We start from the raw sequence: 19,246 nt of genomic DNA, 5'->3' as shown, positions 1-19,246 counted from the left end.
TTTTTTAAGATTTATCTGTTTATTTGAAAAGTAGAGCATCAGAGGGAGAGATAGAGACCATCCATCTGCTGGTTCACTGCCCACATGGCTGCAACAGTCAGATCTGGACCAGGTCCAACCCAGGAACCAGGAACTCCATGTGGGTGTAGAGGCCCAAGCATTTCAGCGTCTGCTGCCTTCTTTGGAGAATTAGCAGGAATCTGGATTGGGAACAGAGCACCCAGGATTTGAACTGGCACTCTGATAGCGGCCAGTGGTAGCTGAAGTATTTGTCTTTCTATATATGACTGATTTCACTTAATATAACATACTTTACTTAATATAACTTAATTTCACTTAATTCTACCTGCAAATGACAGAACTTTATTCCTTTTATGGCTGAATACTACCCTAGTGTGTATATCTACACCACACTTTCTTTATGTACTCTTCTGTCAGCTGGCACCTGGATTGTTTTCATATCTTGGCTATTGTGAATACAAATACATTACATCATGTTTTCATTTTCTTTGAATGTATACCTAGTAGTAGAATTGCTGAATGAAATGCAGTTCTAGTTTGTAATTTTTGAGGGACCTCCATACTGTTTTTTTTTTTTTACAAAAATTTATTTTATTTATTTAAAAGACAGAGTTAGAGAGAGGTAAAGACAGAGAGAGAGGTCTTCAATCCGCTGGTTCACTCCCCAGATGGTCGCAACAGCCGGAGCTGCGCTGATCCAGAGCCAGGAGCCAGGAGGTTCTTCCAGGTCTCCCATGCGGTTGCAGGGGCCCAAGGACTTGGGCCATCTTGTATTGCTTTCCCAGGCCACAGCAGAGAGCTGGATTGTAAGAGGAGCAGCTGGTACTAGAATGGGCACCCATATGGGATGGCGGTGCTTCAGGCCAGGGCTTTAACCCACTGTGGCACAGTGCCATCCCCCATGCTGTTTTTCAAAACGGCTGTACTAATTTACATTTCCACCTGTGGCATATGACCGTTTCCGTTCCTCTGCATCCTTGCCTGTACTTGTTATCATTATTATTATTTTTTTTTATAATAGCCATTCTAACTAGGTTAACATGCTTTTTCATTGTGGCTTTAATTTATATTTCCTAGTGCTTAGTGATGTTGAATGTTTTCTTATGTACTTTTTGGCTTTGTGTATCATCTTTTGAGAAATGTGTATTAAGGTCACTTGCTCATTTTAAAATTGGATTATTTGTCTTTTTGCTATTTTGAGGTTCTTTTTTAAATATTTATTTATTTATTTGAGAGGGAGAGAGAGATATCTTCCATCTGTTCTTTCATTCACCAGAAGCCAGAGCCAGGAGCTTAATCCAAGTCTCCTACAGATGAGAGAGCACTTGGACCCTCTTCTGCTGTTTTTCCCAGGCCATTAACAGAAATAGAGCAGCTGGGACTTGAACCAACACCCATATGGAATGCCAGCATTGCAGGCAGTGGCTTTATCCATTAAGCCACAATGCTGGTTCCAGAAATTTTTTACTTTAATGGTATTTATCTTACCAATTCTTTTCTTTCATGGCTTCTGCCTTTGATGTTGTATCTAAAAGTCAACCCAAATCCAAGGTCATCTAGATTTTCCCCTATGTTATCTTCTAGGTGTTTTATAGTTTTGCATTTTATATTTAGACCTGTGATCTGTTTTGAGTTAATTACTGTGTTGGCTATTCTGAATCTTTTGCCTGTTTAAAGTAAAGGATCAGTTTTTTGATATCTACAAAGTAATTTTCTGGAATCTTGGCTGGGATTGCTTTGAATCTATAGATTAAATTTGAAAAAATTGATACCTTAAAATATTGTCTTCTTCTTTGTAAACATGGGATATCTCATCTGTGTAGTTCTTTCATTAGAGCTTTATGGTTGTCCTCATATAAATCTTTTTTAAAGATTTATTTATGTAAACATGGAATATCTCATTTGTGTAGTTCTTTCATTAGAGCTTTATGGTTTTCCTCATATAAATAATTTTTTAAAATATTATTTATTTGAAAGGCAGAGTTACAGAGAGGCAGAGGCAGTGAGAGAGAAAGGGGGAGAGAGAGAGAGAGAGAGAGAGAGGGAGAGACAGAGAGAGAGAGAGAGAGCTCTTCCATCTGCTGGTTCATTCCCTAAATGGCCACAACTGCTAGAGCTGTGCCAATCTGGAGCCAGGAGCTTCTTCTGGGTCTCCCACGCAGGTGCAGGGGCCCAAGCACTTGGATCATCTTCTACTGATTTCCCAGACCAAAGCAGAGAGCCGGATTGAAGTGGAGCAGCTGGGACTTGAACTGGCACCCATATTGGATGCCGGCACTGTAGGTGGCGGCTTTACCCGCTGTGCCACAGTGCTGACCCCCCTTATATAGATCTTGTATATCTTTTTTAGATTTCTAAGTATTTTATTTTGGGGGATGCTAATGTAAATACTATTGTGTTTTTAATCTTCAAATTCTACTTATTCATTGCTCTAGGTACTGTTTTTGTCCTTATTTTATGGTTGAGAAAATTGAGATTTAGAGAAGTTAGATGGCTTTTGTGAGGCTAAACAGTTAGTGACCTTTCTGATTTCATCACACACTTGTCTACCCACCCATTGTTTATTGAGCATCTGCTAAATGGTAGACACTATTCTAGGGCTAGGAATACAACAGAGGACAAAGGAAAAAAACAGACAAAAATTGTGTCCTTACCTGCAACTTACATTCCAGTGAGGGAAGACAGGTAATAAATACAAGTAAGGGCTGGGGCTGTGGCACAGTGGGTTAACACCCTGGCCTGAGTACCGGTATCCCATGTGGGCACTGGTTGTTGTCCCGGCTGCTCTTCTTCCGATCCAGCTCTCTGTACCCATGTGGGAGACCTGAAAGAAGCTTCTGGCTCCTGGCTTTGGATTGGCGCAGCTCCAGCCATTGAAGCCATCCGGGGAGTGAACCAGCGGATAGAAGATCTCTCTGTCTCTGTCTCTACCTCTTTCTGTAACTGTCTTTCAAATACATAAAATAAATATTTAAAAAAATAAAAAAATAAATACAAGTGAGAGATAGTGAGTGGTGAGTGACCCAGTGATAACCTCCTTTATTTTAGACAGTAAAAAAATAAGTGAAGCAGAGAAGGGATTGTGTGTGTGTATGTGTGTGTGTGAAATAGCATAGACAGAAAAACCTCATCTAGAAAAGAATAACAGACCTGAAGGAGGTGAGGGAGGCATCCACATTTGAGAAATGTGATGCAGATGGTGGAAACAGCGATGTGCAAAGCATAGGATCAGATAGTGCCTGATACATTGCAAGAACCAACAAGGAGGCTGGTGTTGCTGGTATGGAATAAGTAAAATGTAGAGTAACTAATAGGAAGTGAGGCCAGTGAGCTAACTGGGACAGAATTACGTAGGGACTTTCTGGGCTGTTATAAGAGAACTAGGGTGTTTTCCTTATTTATTTATTTTTAAAGAATATGCCTGTTTGTTTTAAAGGCAGAGGGGGGAGGAGTGGGTAGGCATACAGACACAGATCTCCTATCTGCTAGTTCATTCTACAATTCAGTAGCTGAATGACATATGTTCAGAAAGGATTGTAACCTATAGATGACACAAAGGTGCACCTCCTCATGGAACCAAAGTTGGTGAACAATTGGAAACAGAAAAATTGGACAGATTCAGGAAGTGAAGGATCTGATAGATTACAGTGTTCACTTGATTGGACTCTTCTTCATACCAATCTGTACATGGTCCTGCTGTGGGCCTTCTAGCCAGAAATTGCCCTTTCAGTGTGTCCACATCTGAACTTCTCTCTTCTGACCCCATAAAATTTTCCCAAGACTCCTGATTGAGGGGCCAGATATGACTCATACCTTCTGCCTCTTTTGCCGGCTAACACATACAGCCTTCCCCTTCTTGAGAGACTGATGTCACATATTTTTTAAAAGATTTGTTTTATTTATTTGACAGAGAGAGAGAGAGAGAGAGAGAGAGAGAGAGAGAGAGAGAATATGTCTTCCATCCACTGGCTCACTCCCCAAATGGATGGCTGCAATGGCCAGAGTTGAGCCGATCTGAAGCCAGGAGCCAGGAGCTTTTTCTGGGTCTCCCATGTGGGTGCAGGGGCCCAAGGACTTGGGCCATCCTCCACTATTTTCCCAGACGCATTAGCAGGGAGTTGGATCAAGAGTGGAGCAGCCTGCACTTGAACCGGGCACCCATATGGGGTGCTAGCACTGCAGGCTGGGGCTTTAACCCTCTGCACCACAGTGCTGGCCCCTACAGATTGTTTTTTGTACGTTCTGGGAAGTGGACCTAACTCAGTAATAGTGTTGAAAATGCCCACTTCTCCTGTACCTCAGATATTTAATTTTGGATAACTTGTGATATATCTAGAGGTTTGGTGGCTCTTTTAATATTAACGTTCAAAAACAAAATTGGGCCGGTGCCGCGGCTCACTTGGCTAATTCTCTACCTGTGGCGCCGACACCCTGGGTTCTAGAACCAGTTGGGGTGCCGGATTCTGTCCCAGTTGCTCCTTTTCCAGTCTAGCTCTCTGCTGTGGCCCGGGAAGGCAGTGGAGGATGGCCCAAGTCCTTGGGCCCTGCACCTGCATGGGAGACCAGGAGGAAGCACCTGGCTTCTGCTTTGTATCGGCCGCAGCGGCCATTTAGGGGGTGAACCAATGGAAAAGGAAGACCTTTCTCTCTCTCTCTCTCACTGTCTAACTCTGCCTGTCAAAAAAAAAAAAAAAAAAAATTGGCAATGTGGTTAAGATACCGGCATCTTATGTTGGAGTTCCTGGCTCTGCTCCTGTTTCCAGCTTCTTGCTGATGCAAACTCCATGAGATAGCAGGTGGTAGCTCAAGTTCTTGGGTCCCTGTTACCCTTGTGGGAGATCTGCATTAAATTCTTGGCTCTTAGCTTCAGCCTGACCCAGCCCTGATTGTTGTGTGCATTTGCAGAGTGTTAGTATGTATTTCTACCTTTCAAATAAATAAATAAAAATGTTAAAAATTAGTATTTTCCACTCATTTCTACTGAAGACAATACTTTCAAACTTGTTTATTTGTTCATAGATTTAATTTTAAGATACCAGCTATTACAAATTTGGACTTAATAAAGAATAAATTTTGATGAACTGAGAGGTTAATTTTAGTTTTTTTATATATATACAGGTCTGTGTATGATGACCAACCAAATGCACACAAGAAATTTATGGAAAAGTTAGATGCTTGTATCCGTAATCATGACAAGGAAATTGAGAAGATGTGTAACTTTCATCATCAGGGTTTTGTAGATGCTATTACAGAACTCCTGAAAGTAAGAACTGATGCAGAAAAACTGAAGGTAAGAAACACGTGAAGTTTCTGTTTACCTTTGTTCTCATTAAGTTAGTCAAGTATTAGTTTATAGTACATATGTACAAGTCATTATTAAATGTGCTTTCAAGAAGTGAATGGGTATATGTATTTTGGAATGCTCTTTATGCTCTATTAACACAGTTGTCCTGCTAATGACAGGAGTAATCTCTTTTTTTCTAAAGCGAGTAATGCATTGACTTAATAGGATTTCTTTCCATGCGGGGACATGAACTCAAAACAAGCATACAATGAAAGGCCCTATTTGCAGTTTTAGAACTTTAAAAATGACAATTAGTATAATAGTGATAAAAATCTATCATTCAAAATCCTTTAAAAACTACTGTAAATGATTTTGTTCTAAAATTATAATATTGAGACTTTTAAAAAAAGCTTAACAACAGTGTATTTTTCTTATAGAAAGTTGGTCTACAGTTTCTGTCAGCAGCAAAAATATTGAGTGAGGCTTAGATTTGTTCAGTAGGAATATAAAATATTTAATTATAAGAATTGTCCTATTTGTCTTTCTTTACATTTAGAATGCTTAGCAGACAGAATTCAAAGGTTATGATTAGAAAACCATTATATAAAGGATATTCAGATAACAAGAGACCAAATACAGCATCAATGAGGTCACTGAGCATCTTTGTTCAGAAATTAATGAGATTTTTAATAAACCAGAATGTGCTTCCTTACTATGATGACCTAATGAGTCACTTAATATGTGGGAAAATTTGAGGTTGAGTTTTGCCTGCACCTGCAGCATTAAAATGTTGCTGTGGATTGAGATTTCCGTGTTTGATGTTAATCAACCACCCAGTGTTTGCATTCAGCAAAGTATGAATGTTTAATTACCATAAAATGCAATCACCATTTCCTACAGACAATGAATGGCACATAGACCTCATTGAAGTTATCAAAAAGGGACCAGTGGTCAATTGGGTCAGTGATTTGAATTGTTTGACAGACTTAGAGAAGCAAGTAAAGTTCAAAAATCCTGAGTAAATTTGAGAAGTTTGCCACAGAATCTGTTAAAAAGAACTGTCATAAGTAATTGAAGTTAACAAAAGCCCTTTTCAATCAAAAGTTCAAGTTCAAGCTGTAGAGTTAATTTGAATTTGCATTTCTTTGTTCTAAGTTTCTCATGAAGCATGATCTGATTACAAGGGTGAGCAGTTACATCAGGGCAGTTTTATGCATATTTGTCTAACTAAGGTGAAATTATTTTTAAGGTGCAAGTTACTGATACCAACCGAAGGTTTCAAGATGCTGGAAAAGAGGTGAGAAAAATGATACATTTTTAATGTACTCCATATGTACATGCTATTAAATGTTTGTTTAAAAATAAGGACTTTTTTCTTTTCAAAGGTGATAGTCCAAACAGAAGATATTATTCAATGTAGAATTCAGCAAAGGAATATCACTACTGTAGTAGAAAAATTACAATTATGCCTTCCAGGTGAGTTAAACTTGTTATAATATAAAGCTTGGCCTGGTAAAATTATAATAAAAGCATATGGTCATTCTATTACGGGAATTACAGATTATTTGGTGATTACCTCCCAACAAGGCCCATGATCATCTTTCCTGTTCACTGTTAGCTGAATTTCCATGGTTTTCTTACATTATAAAGCCCCTGTTTGATTGTCACATCAGTTTCCTAGAACAGCCTCCACCTTCCATTTCCTTTCTATCTAGTTTGCTGTTTGACCCCTCCTCTGTTACTTTTTCCCCCTTAGAATACTTTCCCATGAGGAAAGTGTCTTTTGATTACATTTTCTTGCCTTTGCCTAATTTGCCTAATTTTTTTTACCTCTAGTTTTCCATTGTTTTCTGTTTGTTACTTAACAGGTTGGTTTTGCTTTGCTCACAATCTCATTTTGCTGATAAGGTAAGAAAACATCGAAAGTGCTAGGTTTTCCTCTTTCTTGCATTTCCTCCTGTATTTTGGAAAGACTAGGTTTCTGGTCTCTCTGTTATTGCTTAACTATTATGGGGACATCAAAAACTTCTGAAGAGGCTAAACCAGTATTTTCTTCACCTGGAGTTGAAATATCCTTTAGAAACAGAAGGAAGCAGGTGTACTTGAATATCATTTTTTTCCTTGATATTGTAAGCTAAATCCAAACTCACTGTCCTATTTTTAAACTTATTTTTTAAATAAAGGAACCTAAATTGCCATATCCAGGGAAATAGAATGAGATGTTTTACATAATGTTCATATAATGTAATTTAGCTTACCATACAAATTATATTATAATCAAAATAACAGATTATTAAAAGCTTTTTGCTTTGTAGAATCAATGAAATTCTCAGGTTAACCTCTGTTGCGCCAGGGATATTTTCACATTAACTTCGACTAAATAAAGTATCTGCTTATTATATTAGGTTTTAAGGTTGAGAAACCCACTTCTTTACCTAGATGAATAATACTGGATACACTGTGACAACTATGAAGACAGCCTCTAAATCCGAATGTTTCGTCCCTGCCTGGTAATAAGCCAAAAAACATTAGTACTGACAGAATGAGAAAGCTGAATTCAGCTTATTCCCTTTAGAGGACTATTTTAGAGAAATAAAAGAAAGTAAAAGGCTTTTGTCACTGCTACTGTCTGCTTTCAAGGCTGGGTGGCAGCTCTGAGTTCATGTATATTTCGTGTTCCTGAGAGCCACAACCAGATCTACCTTCTTTCCTCTATCCAGCCTTCTAATGATCTACTCAGAATTGTTTTTTTTTATATATCAGGCATTATGGTAGGTATTGAAACTGTAAAGTTGAAAATGGCACAGTCCAGCTTTTGAAGGATCCTACAATCTAATGTGAATAAAGACAAGTAAGTCATCAGTTAAAGTACAGTTGTTGAACTCCTCCTTGGATTAGAAGGAATATGAGAGGATATAAGAAGTCAACATAAACAGTGCACGGGCCTGGTATATGAGTTGATTGTTTTTTGAGGAAAGCATAATTTTTATGTGATAAACAGTATGGAAATAGTATGAAGTAGATGTGAAACTTAGGTGAATGGTTGAGATAAAACAGGAGACTTCCAAGAAAGATTGTACATAGAGTAGGAGGCTCTGTCCCAAGTTATGTGTTCATTTTAATGTTTTGTTTGGACCTGAGAAACATTACAGTAGAGGGCTGTGATGGAGGTGGGCAGAGACTGTCTGCCCACAGAGGTAGGGCTGGTTGACTCTGGCCTCAATTGCAGGTTGTACAGTTATCTGATAAGTAAATAATGTCTTTTTTTAAAAAAATATTTATTTATTTGCCAGGCACAGTTAGACAGTGAGAGAGAGAGACGGAGAAAGTTATAGACAGTGAGAGAGAGACAGAAAGGTCTTCCTTCGGTTGGTTCACTCCACTAATGGCCACTACAGCTGGTGCTGCGCCAGTCCGAAGCCAGGAGCCAGGTACTTCCTCCCAGTCTCCCATGCGGGTGCAGGGACCTAAGCACTTGGGCCATCCTCCACTGCCTTCCCAGGCCACAGCAGAGAGCTGGACTGGAAGAGGAGCAACCGGGACTAGTAGCTGGCGCCCCAACTGGGACTAGAACCTGGGGTGCCGGCGTTGCAGGCGGAATTAGCCAAGTGAGCCATGGCACCGGCCTAAATAATGTCTTTTGTAAACTTGGAGACCTGTAGGAATAGCCATGTGACTGTAGAAAATCTGGACAGAAATGTTTTCTCTCTCTGTTCTAGGAAAATGAGAGTTGGCTTGATAAGCCAGTAATAATTTACTCACTTTATATTTTGAAATTCTGCTAAAGTTAAATGTTAATCTACACAGTTGCTTTAAAACATTTTTGGTAACAGAGTGTCATCTTACTGCAGCTTAAGATAGTTTTATTGAATATTTGTGTTTCTGGCCTTTTGATAGGAAGGATGAAGTGAATGAAGATGGTCTGTTATGTTTATTTCTACTTTTATTATAATTAATAAAGCTACTGTAAGCATTTAAGGCTTTTCTTTGTGGATTTATTATAAATTTTTGTCTGTGATGAGTTTTAACAGAGTTGTATTGTTTTATTTGGTAAGTTGAGTCAAAATCGGTGACTCTCACTGTCATTCAGTTTTCTTTCTCCTATGGAAATAATATGGGATTGATCTGAAATTTACATGAAGTCCAAATTTCTTATTCCAGTTCAGAGAAAAATATTTGCAATTTCTGTGTAGAATAATTGTTAGTAGGTTAAAGTCTTAATTATAATTGTCAGCATATACAAGAGTTCTAGGTTCAATATGTATATATGTATATATATAGATGATCAATATATGTAGAAATTAAAATATTTTCATGTACTTGATGTCTGTAACATTTTACTCATAATAGCCTAACTCAGAATATAAATAAGACTACTGAATTTGTAATATACTCTTCCCTGTCTTATTATTTTCATCTCTCAAAATATTTTTCCATTTTGAAAGATAAAATGTTATATTTTTTAATGCAGTGCTGGAAATGTACAGTAAACTAAAAGAACAGATGGATGCAAAAAGGTGAGTTGGCTTCTTTCCTATTGTTTTCAAAAAGATTTTTTTGTCATGCTGAAAGCTCAAAAAAATTTAATGAGAATTATATAGATTTTGCTTTCTGCTTCACACTAACTTTTATTAGTGCACTTTGCACGTCAGGATGATTCAGTAAAGCAAATCTTAAGCCATTTAATAATGAACCTTGTTTTTTGTAAGTAACTTTAAGGACTGATGATATTAATAAAGAAAAAGTAGACAGCTGAACCTAAATGATGGAATTTTTATTAACTTATTAATGTATTAACACTGCATACTGTCAAGGACTAAGTGCATTTTGTGAAGTGAAAGCAAAGTGCAGGCATTTATATTTGACAATCTGGACTAATGTAAGTTCACACTGTATCTTACAACACAAATGAATACATAAGTGAAAAATAGTTTACTGATTGCCATTGAAACATTAGCTATAGTAGTATTTTAAAGATGAGCAATTTTAAAGTAACACTGAAAAACCAGGATAAGTGAGATGCATGTTGACTAGGGAAATAATGATTTCTTCTTGTTTTACTAATAACTATTTAATTATCATAACACATTATATATAAATCTGTAGTCAAAGATTTGTGTATATCCTTCTTCATAGTGCTGGACATTGAATTTCCCTACATTTTACCAGCTGGTATTAATTAATAGTGACTTTTTCCTTATTAATGAAAAAACCATAAACTATTCTGAAATATAGTCTTGTTTTCCTTTTTTTTTTTTAACTTTGATTTAATGAATTAAAATTTCCAAAGTACAGTTTGTGGATTACAATGGCTTCTCCCCGCCCCCCATAACTTCCCTCCCACCTGCAACCCTCCCCTCTCCTGGTCCCTCTCTCCTTCCATTCACATCAAGATTCATTTTCAATTATCTTTATATACAGAAGATCAGTTTAGTATATATTAAGTAAAGCTTTCAACAGTTTGCACCCACACAGAAACACAAAGTGTAAAATACTGTTTTAGTACTAGATATAGCATTAAATCACAATGTACAGCACATTAAGGACAGAGATTCTACATGAGGAGTAAGTGCACAGTGACTCCTGTTGTTGACTTAACAAATTGACACTCTTGTTTATGGCGACAGTAATCACCCTAGGCTCTTGTCATGAGTTGCCAAGGCTATGGAGGCTTTTTGAGTTCACTGATTCTGATCATTTTTAGACAAGGTCGTAGTCAAAGTGGAAGTTCTCTCCTCCCTTCAGAGAAAGGTACCTCCTTCTTTGATGACCTGTTCTTTCCACTGGGATCTCACTCGCAGAGATCTTTCATTTAGGGTTTGGTTTTTTTTTTTTTTTTTTTGCCAGAGTGTCTTGGCCTTCCATGCCTGAAATACTTTCATGGGCTTTTCAGCCAAGTCCGCATGCCTTAAGGGCTGATTCTGAGGAATCTCCAGACTGTATAGTCTTGTTTTCTTTTCACATATATACTGTTAGTATATTACTTTTTTATATGATAATACATTCTCATATTTTAAAGTTTCAAATAATAGCTTTTTTCCCCTACTTCCCACTCACCATTCCTCTTTGGGACAAAAACTTTTACCTTTTTTACTTGATGATTTTGGTGTTTACACTTACATCTTTACGTAACTGACTTTTATTATTACTTTACACTTTCCAGTTTGGGGCATTACTTATTTTTATTTTTTTCAATAATGAGTGTAAAATATTCAAATTTTCTGTTATTTCCAAAACGTCTTGTATCTTTTTCTTCCTTCCTGAAAGCATGAGTTTATATGTGGGTTTTTTTGTTTGTTTGTTTGTTTTCCTTTTAATCTAGAACGGTCTTTGCTTCTCTTTGTTTTCCATGAAAAGAGTCCAGGCTAGTTGTCTCATAGAGCAGTGCATTATGGATTTGGCTAATTGTTTCCTCATGAGTAGATTTGGGTTAAATGTTTTTGGCAAGAGTATGACATAAGTCATATTGTGTACCTCACTGTATGACAGCAGAAGGCATTTACTAGACCTCTAGGTTATGCTAAATTTGAACTTTTCATTATGGAGATGATTACCAGATCTCTTGAACAATTATGTTTTTCCCTTTGCAATTAGTGATCTGTGAGGTGAGACTTTGAGTCCTGCTTCTTAACCTTTCACCCAGTAGTTTTAGGATTCTTGCTTTAATTCGTTACTATATAGAGGTTATAAAATGATTACTTAATGGCCGACGCCGCGGCTCAATAGGCTAATCCTCCACCTGCGGCGCTGGCACGCCGGGTTCTAGTCTAGTCTAGTCGGGGCACTGGATTCTGTCCCAGTTTCCCCTCTTCTAGGCCAGCTCTCTGCTGTGGCCCAGGAGTGCAGTGGAGGATGGCCCAAATGATAAATAAATTTAAAATTCATTATTCTTCTAATATCTATTAACTGGTTGTTATATATAAAAAGAAGAGATTATTTGTCTGTTTAGCCTTTTGCCAAGATGAATGAAGGGCTGTTGCCCACATGTCTGGAGTGAAGAAAATCTGGAGTCTGCTTCTTTTTTTTTTTTTTTAAAGATTATTTATTTGAAAGGCAGAGTTACAGAGAGGCAGAGGCAGAGAGAAAGAGAGAGACTGCAACTGCCAGGGCTGGGCCAAGCTAAAGCCAGGAGCCCAAAATTCAATCCAGGTCTCCCATGTGGGTGGCAGGAACCCAGATATTTGAGCCATCATCTTCTGCCTCCCAAGATACACTGTATCAGAAAACTGGAATTGGAGTTCTTTTAACAAATACACAGGAATAGAATTACTGGGTTATAGCATGGTTGTATACTGTGTTTTATAAGAAACCATTAAAGAGTTTCTAAAATAGCTATGTCATTTACACGCGCCCCCCCCTCCCCAGTCAGTGTATGAGAATTTCATTTACTCCACAGCCTCATGAACATAGGTATTTAGTCATTTTATCCTGGTTTTACCATTTTAACTCATGTGTAATAGTACCTCGTTATAATTTCAAATTGCCTTTTTCTCATGACTGATGTTGAATACCTTTTCATTTTGATTGGCTATTTTTGTGTTTTCTTCTGTGACGTGACCTTTCAAGTATTCTGCTTATATTTCTTAATTTTATTTTTAAAAATTTTATTTGTGTATTTACTTGGGAGAGAAAAAGAGAGTGAGCACTTTCATCTATGGGTTCGTTCCCCAATGCCTGCAGTAGCTGGGGCTGGGCCAGGCTGAAGCTGGGAGCTTGGAATTCCATCCATGTCTCCTACATAGTTGGCAGGAACCCAGTTACTGGAGCTGTCATTGCTGTCTCCCAGGGTCTGCATTAGCAGGAAGCTGGCATCAGGAGTTGTGACCCTCAGTCAGACCCAGGTATTCTAATGTGGGATGTGGATGGATGTCTTCACTGGCATCTTAACTACTCATTTAAATACCTTCTCCTAGATTTTATTTTATTTTTTAGAGAAGTTTTAGGTTAACAGAAAAGTTGAACAGAAAGTACAGAGAATTACATGCTTTCCTCTCCCTCCAACATACAGTTTCTCTCTTGTTAATATCTTATATTAGTTTGGTATACTTGTTGCAATTGATGAACCAAAATTGGTAGATTATTGTTAACTAAAGTCCATATTTTACTAATTGAGGGCTCACTCTGTGTTGTACAGTTCTATGAATCTTGGCAAATATATAATATCATGTGTCCACAATTACAGTATTGTAGTTTCACAGTTACAGAATAGTTTCATTGCCTAAAAAAATCCCCCAGGCTGCATGTCTTTCCTCATCTTCACTACAAACCCTTGCCAGTCACTGAATTTTTATCTTTTCTTTGATTTGACCTTTTCAAGAATATTGCATAATTGGAATCATATGATATATAATATGTTTAGACTGGCTTTTTTCCCACTTAGTAATATGCATTTAAGGTTTCTCTGTGTCTTCTTATTGCTTGGTAACTCATTTCTTGTCACTGAATAGTAGTGCATGGTATGCATATGCCACAGTTTGTAGTTTTTGTTTTTGTTTTTTTGACAGAGTGGACAGTGAGAGAGACAGAGAGAAAGGTCTTCCTTTTTGCCGTTGGTTCACCCTCCAGTGGCCACCGCGGCTGGCGCACTGCGGCCAGCGCACTGCGCTGATCCGAAGCCAGGAGCTAGGTGCTTCTCCTGGTCTCCCATGGGGTGCAGGGCCCAAGCACTTGGGCCATCCTCCACTGCACTCCCTGGCCACAGCAGAGAGCTAGACTGGAAGAGGGGCAACCGGGACAGAATCGGTGCCCCGACCAGGACTAGAACCCGGTGTGCCGGCACCGCAAGGCGGAGGATTAGCCTGTTGAGCCGCGGTGCCGGCCAGTTTTTTTTTTTTTTTTTTTAACCTATTGAAGGGCATCTTGGTTGCTCCCTGGTTTTGGCAGTTATGCATGAAGTAGCTATAAACATTTCCCAAAAAACATGCACACAAATTTGGGGTATAATTACTGGATCATGTGGTAAGACTATGCTTACCTTTATAAAGCTGCCAAACTGTCTTTCAAAGTGGCTTTTCTATTTCGCAGTATCACCAGCATGAATGAGAATTCCTTTTGTTTCACGTTCTCTCTAACATTTGCTGTTGTTCCTGTTTTGAATTTTTCCTACTCTGGGGTGAAATAGTATTTCATTGTTGTTCTAATTTGTAATTCCCTGAGTATATGATGTTAAGCTTCTTTTCTTTTATATATTTGGTGAGGTGTCTATTCAGATCTTTTGCCTTATTTTTAAATTGTCTTTTTCTCATTATTGAAGTGAAAGTGTTATGTGTATATTTCAGATACAAGTCCTTTATCAGATACGGATTTTGAAAATGTTTTCTCCCAGTCTATGCTTGTCTTTTCATTTTGTTAACAGTGTCTTTACAGAGCAGAATTTTTAATTTTAATGAAGTCCACCTTAACTTACTTTTTTACTTTCCATGGTTTGTGCTTTGGTGTTATTTCTAAGACTTCGCCACTAAAAACTACCTAGATTTTCTCCTATGATATGTTGTAGAGTCTGAGAGTTTTGTGTTTTACATATGGGCACATGATCTGTTTTGAGTCAATTTTTTGTGAAAAGTGAAAGTTGGTGTTTAGATTTATTTATTACCTTGCTTGTGCATGTCCAGTTGTTCTAGCAACATTTGCTGAAAAGACTATCCATTTTACATTGACAATTCTTTGCTCATGTACTCTATAGAATACTATACAGCAGTAAAAAACAATGAAACCCGGTCATTTGCAACAATATGGAGGAATCTGGAAAACATCATGCTGAGTGAATTAAGCCAGTCCCAAAGAGACAAATATCATTTGTTTTCCCTGATCGGTGACAACTAACTGACCACCAAAGGGGAAACTTGTTGAAGTGAAATGGACACTATAAGAAACAATGACCTGATCAGCTCTTGTCCTGACTGTTGATGTACAATGTAATACTTTATCCTTTTTAGTATTTTGTTGTTGTTGTTGTTGTTCTAGTACTAGTGGTTGAACTCTGTAATTAACACACAATTATTCTTAGGTGTTTAAATTTTAACTGAAAAGTGATCCCTGTTAAATTTAAGAGTGGGAAAAAGAGAGGGAGGAGATGTACAATTTGGGATATGCTCAATCGGACTTGCCCCAAATGATGGAGTTAGAAATGTGCCAGGGGATTCCAATACAATCCCATCAAGGTGGCATGTACCAATGCCATCTCACTAGTCCAAGTGATCCATTTCAGTTCACAATTGATGACTCTGATAGGTCTAAGAGTCAAAGGGATCACACAAACAAGACTAGTGTCTGCTAATACTAACTGATAGAATCAAAAAGGGAGAGAATGATCCAACATGGGAAGCAGGATACACAGCAGACTCATAGAATGGCAGATGTTCTAAACAGCACTCTGGCCTCAGAATCAGCGCTTAAGGCATTCGGATCTGGCTGAAGAGCCCATGAGAGTATTTTAGGCATGGAAAGCCAAGACACCCTGGGGGGGGGGGGGGAAAGAAGACCTAAATGAAAGATCTCTGTGAGTGAGATCCCAGTGGAAAGAACAGGGCCATCAAAGAAGGAGGTACCTTTCTCTGAATGGAGGAGAGAACTTCCACTTTGACTATAACCCTGTTGGAATAAGATCGAAGTCGGCAAACCCTAAAGGCTTCCATAGCCTTGGCAACTCATGACTAGAGCCTAGGGTGATTACTGACGCCATAAACAGGAGTGTCAAATTGTTAAGTCAGCAACTGGAGTCACTGTGTACTTACATCCCATGTGGGATCTGTCCTTAATGTGTTGTCTAATGTGAAGTGATGCTATAACTAGTACTAAAACAGTATTTTTACACTTTGTGTTTCTGTGTGGGTGCAAACTGATGAAATCTTTACTAATTATATACTGAATTGATCTTCTGTATATAAAGATAATTGAACATGAAAAAAAACCTGGTGTTAAATTGGAAATGGCATAGAAAATTAATTAATTTTTAAAAAATATCATGTAGGATCTCTGTCTTTAATGTGCTGTACACTGTTATTAAATGCTATAACTAGTACTCCAACAGTATTTTTCACTTTGTGTTGCTATGTGGGGGCAAACTGTTGAAATCTTTGCTTAATATATACTGAACTGATTTTCTGTATATAAAGAGAATTGAAAATGAATCTTGATGTGAATGGAAGGGGAGAGGGAGCGGGAAAGGGGAGGGTTGCTGGTGGGAGGGAAGTTATTGGGGGGGAAGCCATTGTGACCCATAAACTGTACTTTGGAAATTTATATTCATTAAATAAAAGTTAAAAAAAAAAATAAGCTGACTAGGCTGGTGCCACGGCTTACTAGGTTAATCTTCCGCCTGTGGCGCTGGCACCCCGGGTTATAGTCGCAGTTGAGGCGCCAGGGTCTGTCCTGGTTGCTCCTCTTCCAGTCCAGCTCTCTGCTGTGGCCCGGGAGGGCAGTGGAGGATGGCCCAAGTTCTTGGGCCCTGCACCCGCATGGGAGATGGGGAGGAAGCACCTGGCTCCTGGCTTCAGATTGGTGGCTGCGCCGGCCGTAGCAGCCATTTGTAGGGGTGAACCAACAGAAGGCAGACCTATCTCTCTAACTCTGCCTGTCAAAAAAAAAAAAAAAAGTTGACTACATTTGGGTGGGTTTATATATGTGCTTTCTGTTCTGTTGCATTGATGTATTTGTCAATCCTTTCATGTTCACCACATTATTTTTATTACCATAGCTTTTTATGAGGGTACTTTTCCACCTTGGTTATTGGTCTGTTTAGGTATTCTGTGTCTTCATGACTCAATTTTGGTAGATTGTGTAGGTCCAGAAATCTATCCATTTCTTCTGGATTTTCCAATTTGTTGACATACTGCTGCTTGTCGCAATTCCTAATGATTCTTTTTATTTCTGTGATATCTGTTGTAACATCTCCTTTTTTGTCTCTGATTTTATTAATTCAGGTCTTCTCCCCACCCCCCCCCTTTTTGGTTAGTTGGGCCAATGTTGTATCAACTTTGTATATTTTTTCAGTTCTTAATTTCACTGATTTTTGTATTGTTTTTTGGTTTCAGTTTTGTTTATTCTCTAATTTTAATTATTTCTTTTCCTCCCACTGATTTTGGGTTTGGTTGTTCTTGTTTTTCTGGGTCCTTGAAATGCATTTTTAGATCATTTATTTGAAGCCTTTCCAATTTCTTGAAATAGGCACTGATTGCTATAAGCTTCACTCTTAACACCTCTTTTTTGTATCCCATACATTTTGATATCTCGTATTATTACCTTCTTTTGTTTCTGGGAATTTTTTGTTTTTCCTGTTGGTTTCTTCTATGACCCACTGTTCATTCAGGAGCATGTTGTTTAGTCTCCTCATGTTTGCATATTTTCTAGAGTTTCTTAAGCTATTAATTTCCAACTTGGTTCCATTGTGGTCAGAAAAGATACATGGTTGGGGCCGGTGCTGTGGCATAGTGGGTAAAGCCGGCATCCCATATGGGCGCTTTGAGTCCTGGCTACCCCACTTACAATCCAGCTCTCTGCTGTGGCCTGGGAAAGTGGAAGATGGGCCAAGTCCTTAGGAGCCTGCACCCACATACAAAGACCCAAAGGAAGTTCCTGGCACCTGCCTTCTGATCTGTGCAGCTCCAGCCATTACAGCCAACTGGGGAGTGAACCAGTGGATGGAGGACTTCTCTCTTTCTCTCTCTCTCTCCCTCTCTGTCTCCCTCTCCCTTTCCCTCTCTCCTCTCTATGTGTAATTCTTTCAAATAAATAAATAAATCTTTAAAAAAAAAGGAAAGATACATGGTTATAATTTCAGTTTTTTTGAATTTGTTGAGACTTGCCTTATGTCCTAGCATATGGTCTGTCCTGGAGAAAGTTCCATGCATGGATGAAAGGAATGTGTAGTCTGCAGCTGTTAGCTGAAATGTTCTGTAGTTATTAATTTAGGTTCATTTGGTCCACAGGATAGGTTAGCTTTGTTGTTTCTTTGTTGATTTTCTATCTAGTTGATCTGTGCATTGGTGAAAGTGGGTTGTTGAAGTTCCCCATAATTATTGTGTTGGAGCCTATATCTCCCTTTGGATCCATTAGCATTTGTTTTTAAATAGCCAGGAACCCTCCCAATGGGTGCATATACATTTACTACTTCCTGTTGAATTGACCCCTTAGTCATCGCATAATGCCCTTGTCTCTTTTAACAATTTTTGTGTTGAAATCTATTTTGTCGGGTGTTAGGATAGCTACACCTGCTAGTTTTTGCTTTCTGTTAACATAGAATATCTTCTTCTATCCTTTCATGTTCAGTCTGTGTGCATCCTTGTTGATGAGGTGTGGATGGGTCTTGTTTTTTAATCCATTCAGCCAGTCTGTGTCTTTTAATTGGAGAATTTAGGCCATTTACATTCATAATTATTATTGACAGGTAATGACTTAGCCCTGCCATTTTTTCATAAATATTCTTACTGTTTTCTTTGGATTTCCTTTGTACTTTTACTAGGAGATCTTTTGCTTCGCATTCCTAAGTAATGGTGACTGTTGTTCTCTGTTTCTGGTGTTCTCTGTTTCTGGATGTAGCATCACATCCTTAAGTATCACTTGTAAGGCTGAATGAGTGGTGACAGGTTCTCTTAATTTCCATTTGTTTTGCAAGGTCTGTATTTCACCTTCATTTGTAAATGAGCTAGGTACAGTATTCAGAGTTGACCTGGACTATATCTCTACATATTCTGCTAGCCTGTAGGGTGTTTTGTTTCTGTTTTTTTTTTTTAATAAATCTTTTAAAATATATTTATTTATTTGAAAGAGAATAAGAGAGAGAGACAGAAAGAGATAGATATTGAAGTTCCATTTGCTGGTTTACACCCCAAATAGCTGTAATGGCTGGGGCTGGGCCAGGCCAAAGCCTGTAGCCTGGTCTTCCACATGGGTGCAAGGGCTCAAGTACTTGGGCCATTTTCCGCTGCTCTCCCAGGTGCATTA

General features: G+C 38.3%; 1 protein-coding gene across 1 annotated transcript in view; it reads left to right on the top strand.

The window, feature by feature from the left end:
• EXOC6 (exocyst complex component 6) overlaps nt 1-19,246 on the top strand; it is a 188,924-nt gene that overhangs the window by 33,020 nt on the left and 136,658 nt on the right. Inside the window, exons 2-5 of the mRNA XM_062214680.1 lie at nt 5,140-5,311; nt 6,555-6,602; nt 6,691-6,781; nt 9,777-9,822. Coding sequence (XP_062070664.1) covers nt 5,140-5,311; nt 6,555-6,602; nt 6,691-6,781; nt 9,777-9,822 — 357 coding nt within the window. The remainder of the gene's footprint in view (nt 1-5,139; nt 5,312-6,554; nt 6,603-6,690; nt 6,782-9,776; nt 9,823-19,246) is intronic.

Source organism: Lepus europaeus, chromosome 17, assembly GCF_033115175.1.
Source record: "Lepus europaeus isolate LE1 chromosome 17, mLepTim1.pri, whole genome shotgun sequence".
Taxonomy (NCBI): Eukaryota; Metazoa; Chordata; class Mammalia; order Lagomorpha; family Leporidae; genus Lepus; species Lepus europaeus.
Note: the sequence above shows the minus strand (reverse complement) of the source record. Positions and strands in the feature narration are given on the sequence as shown.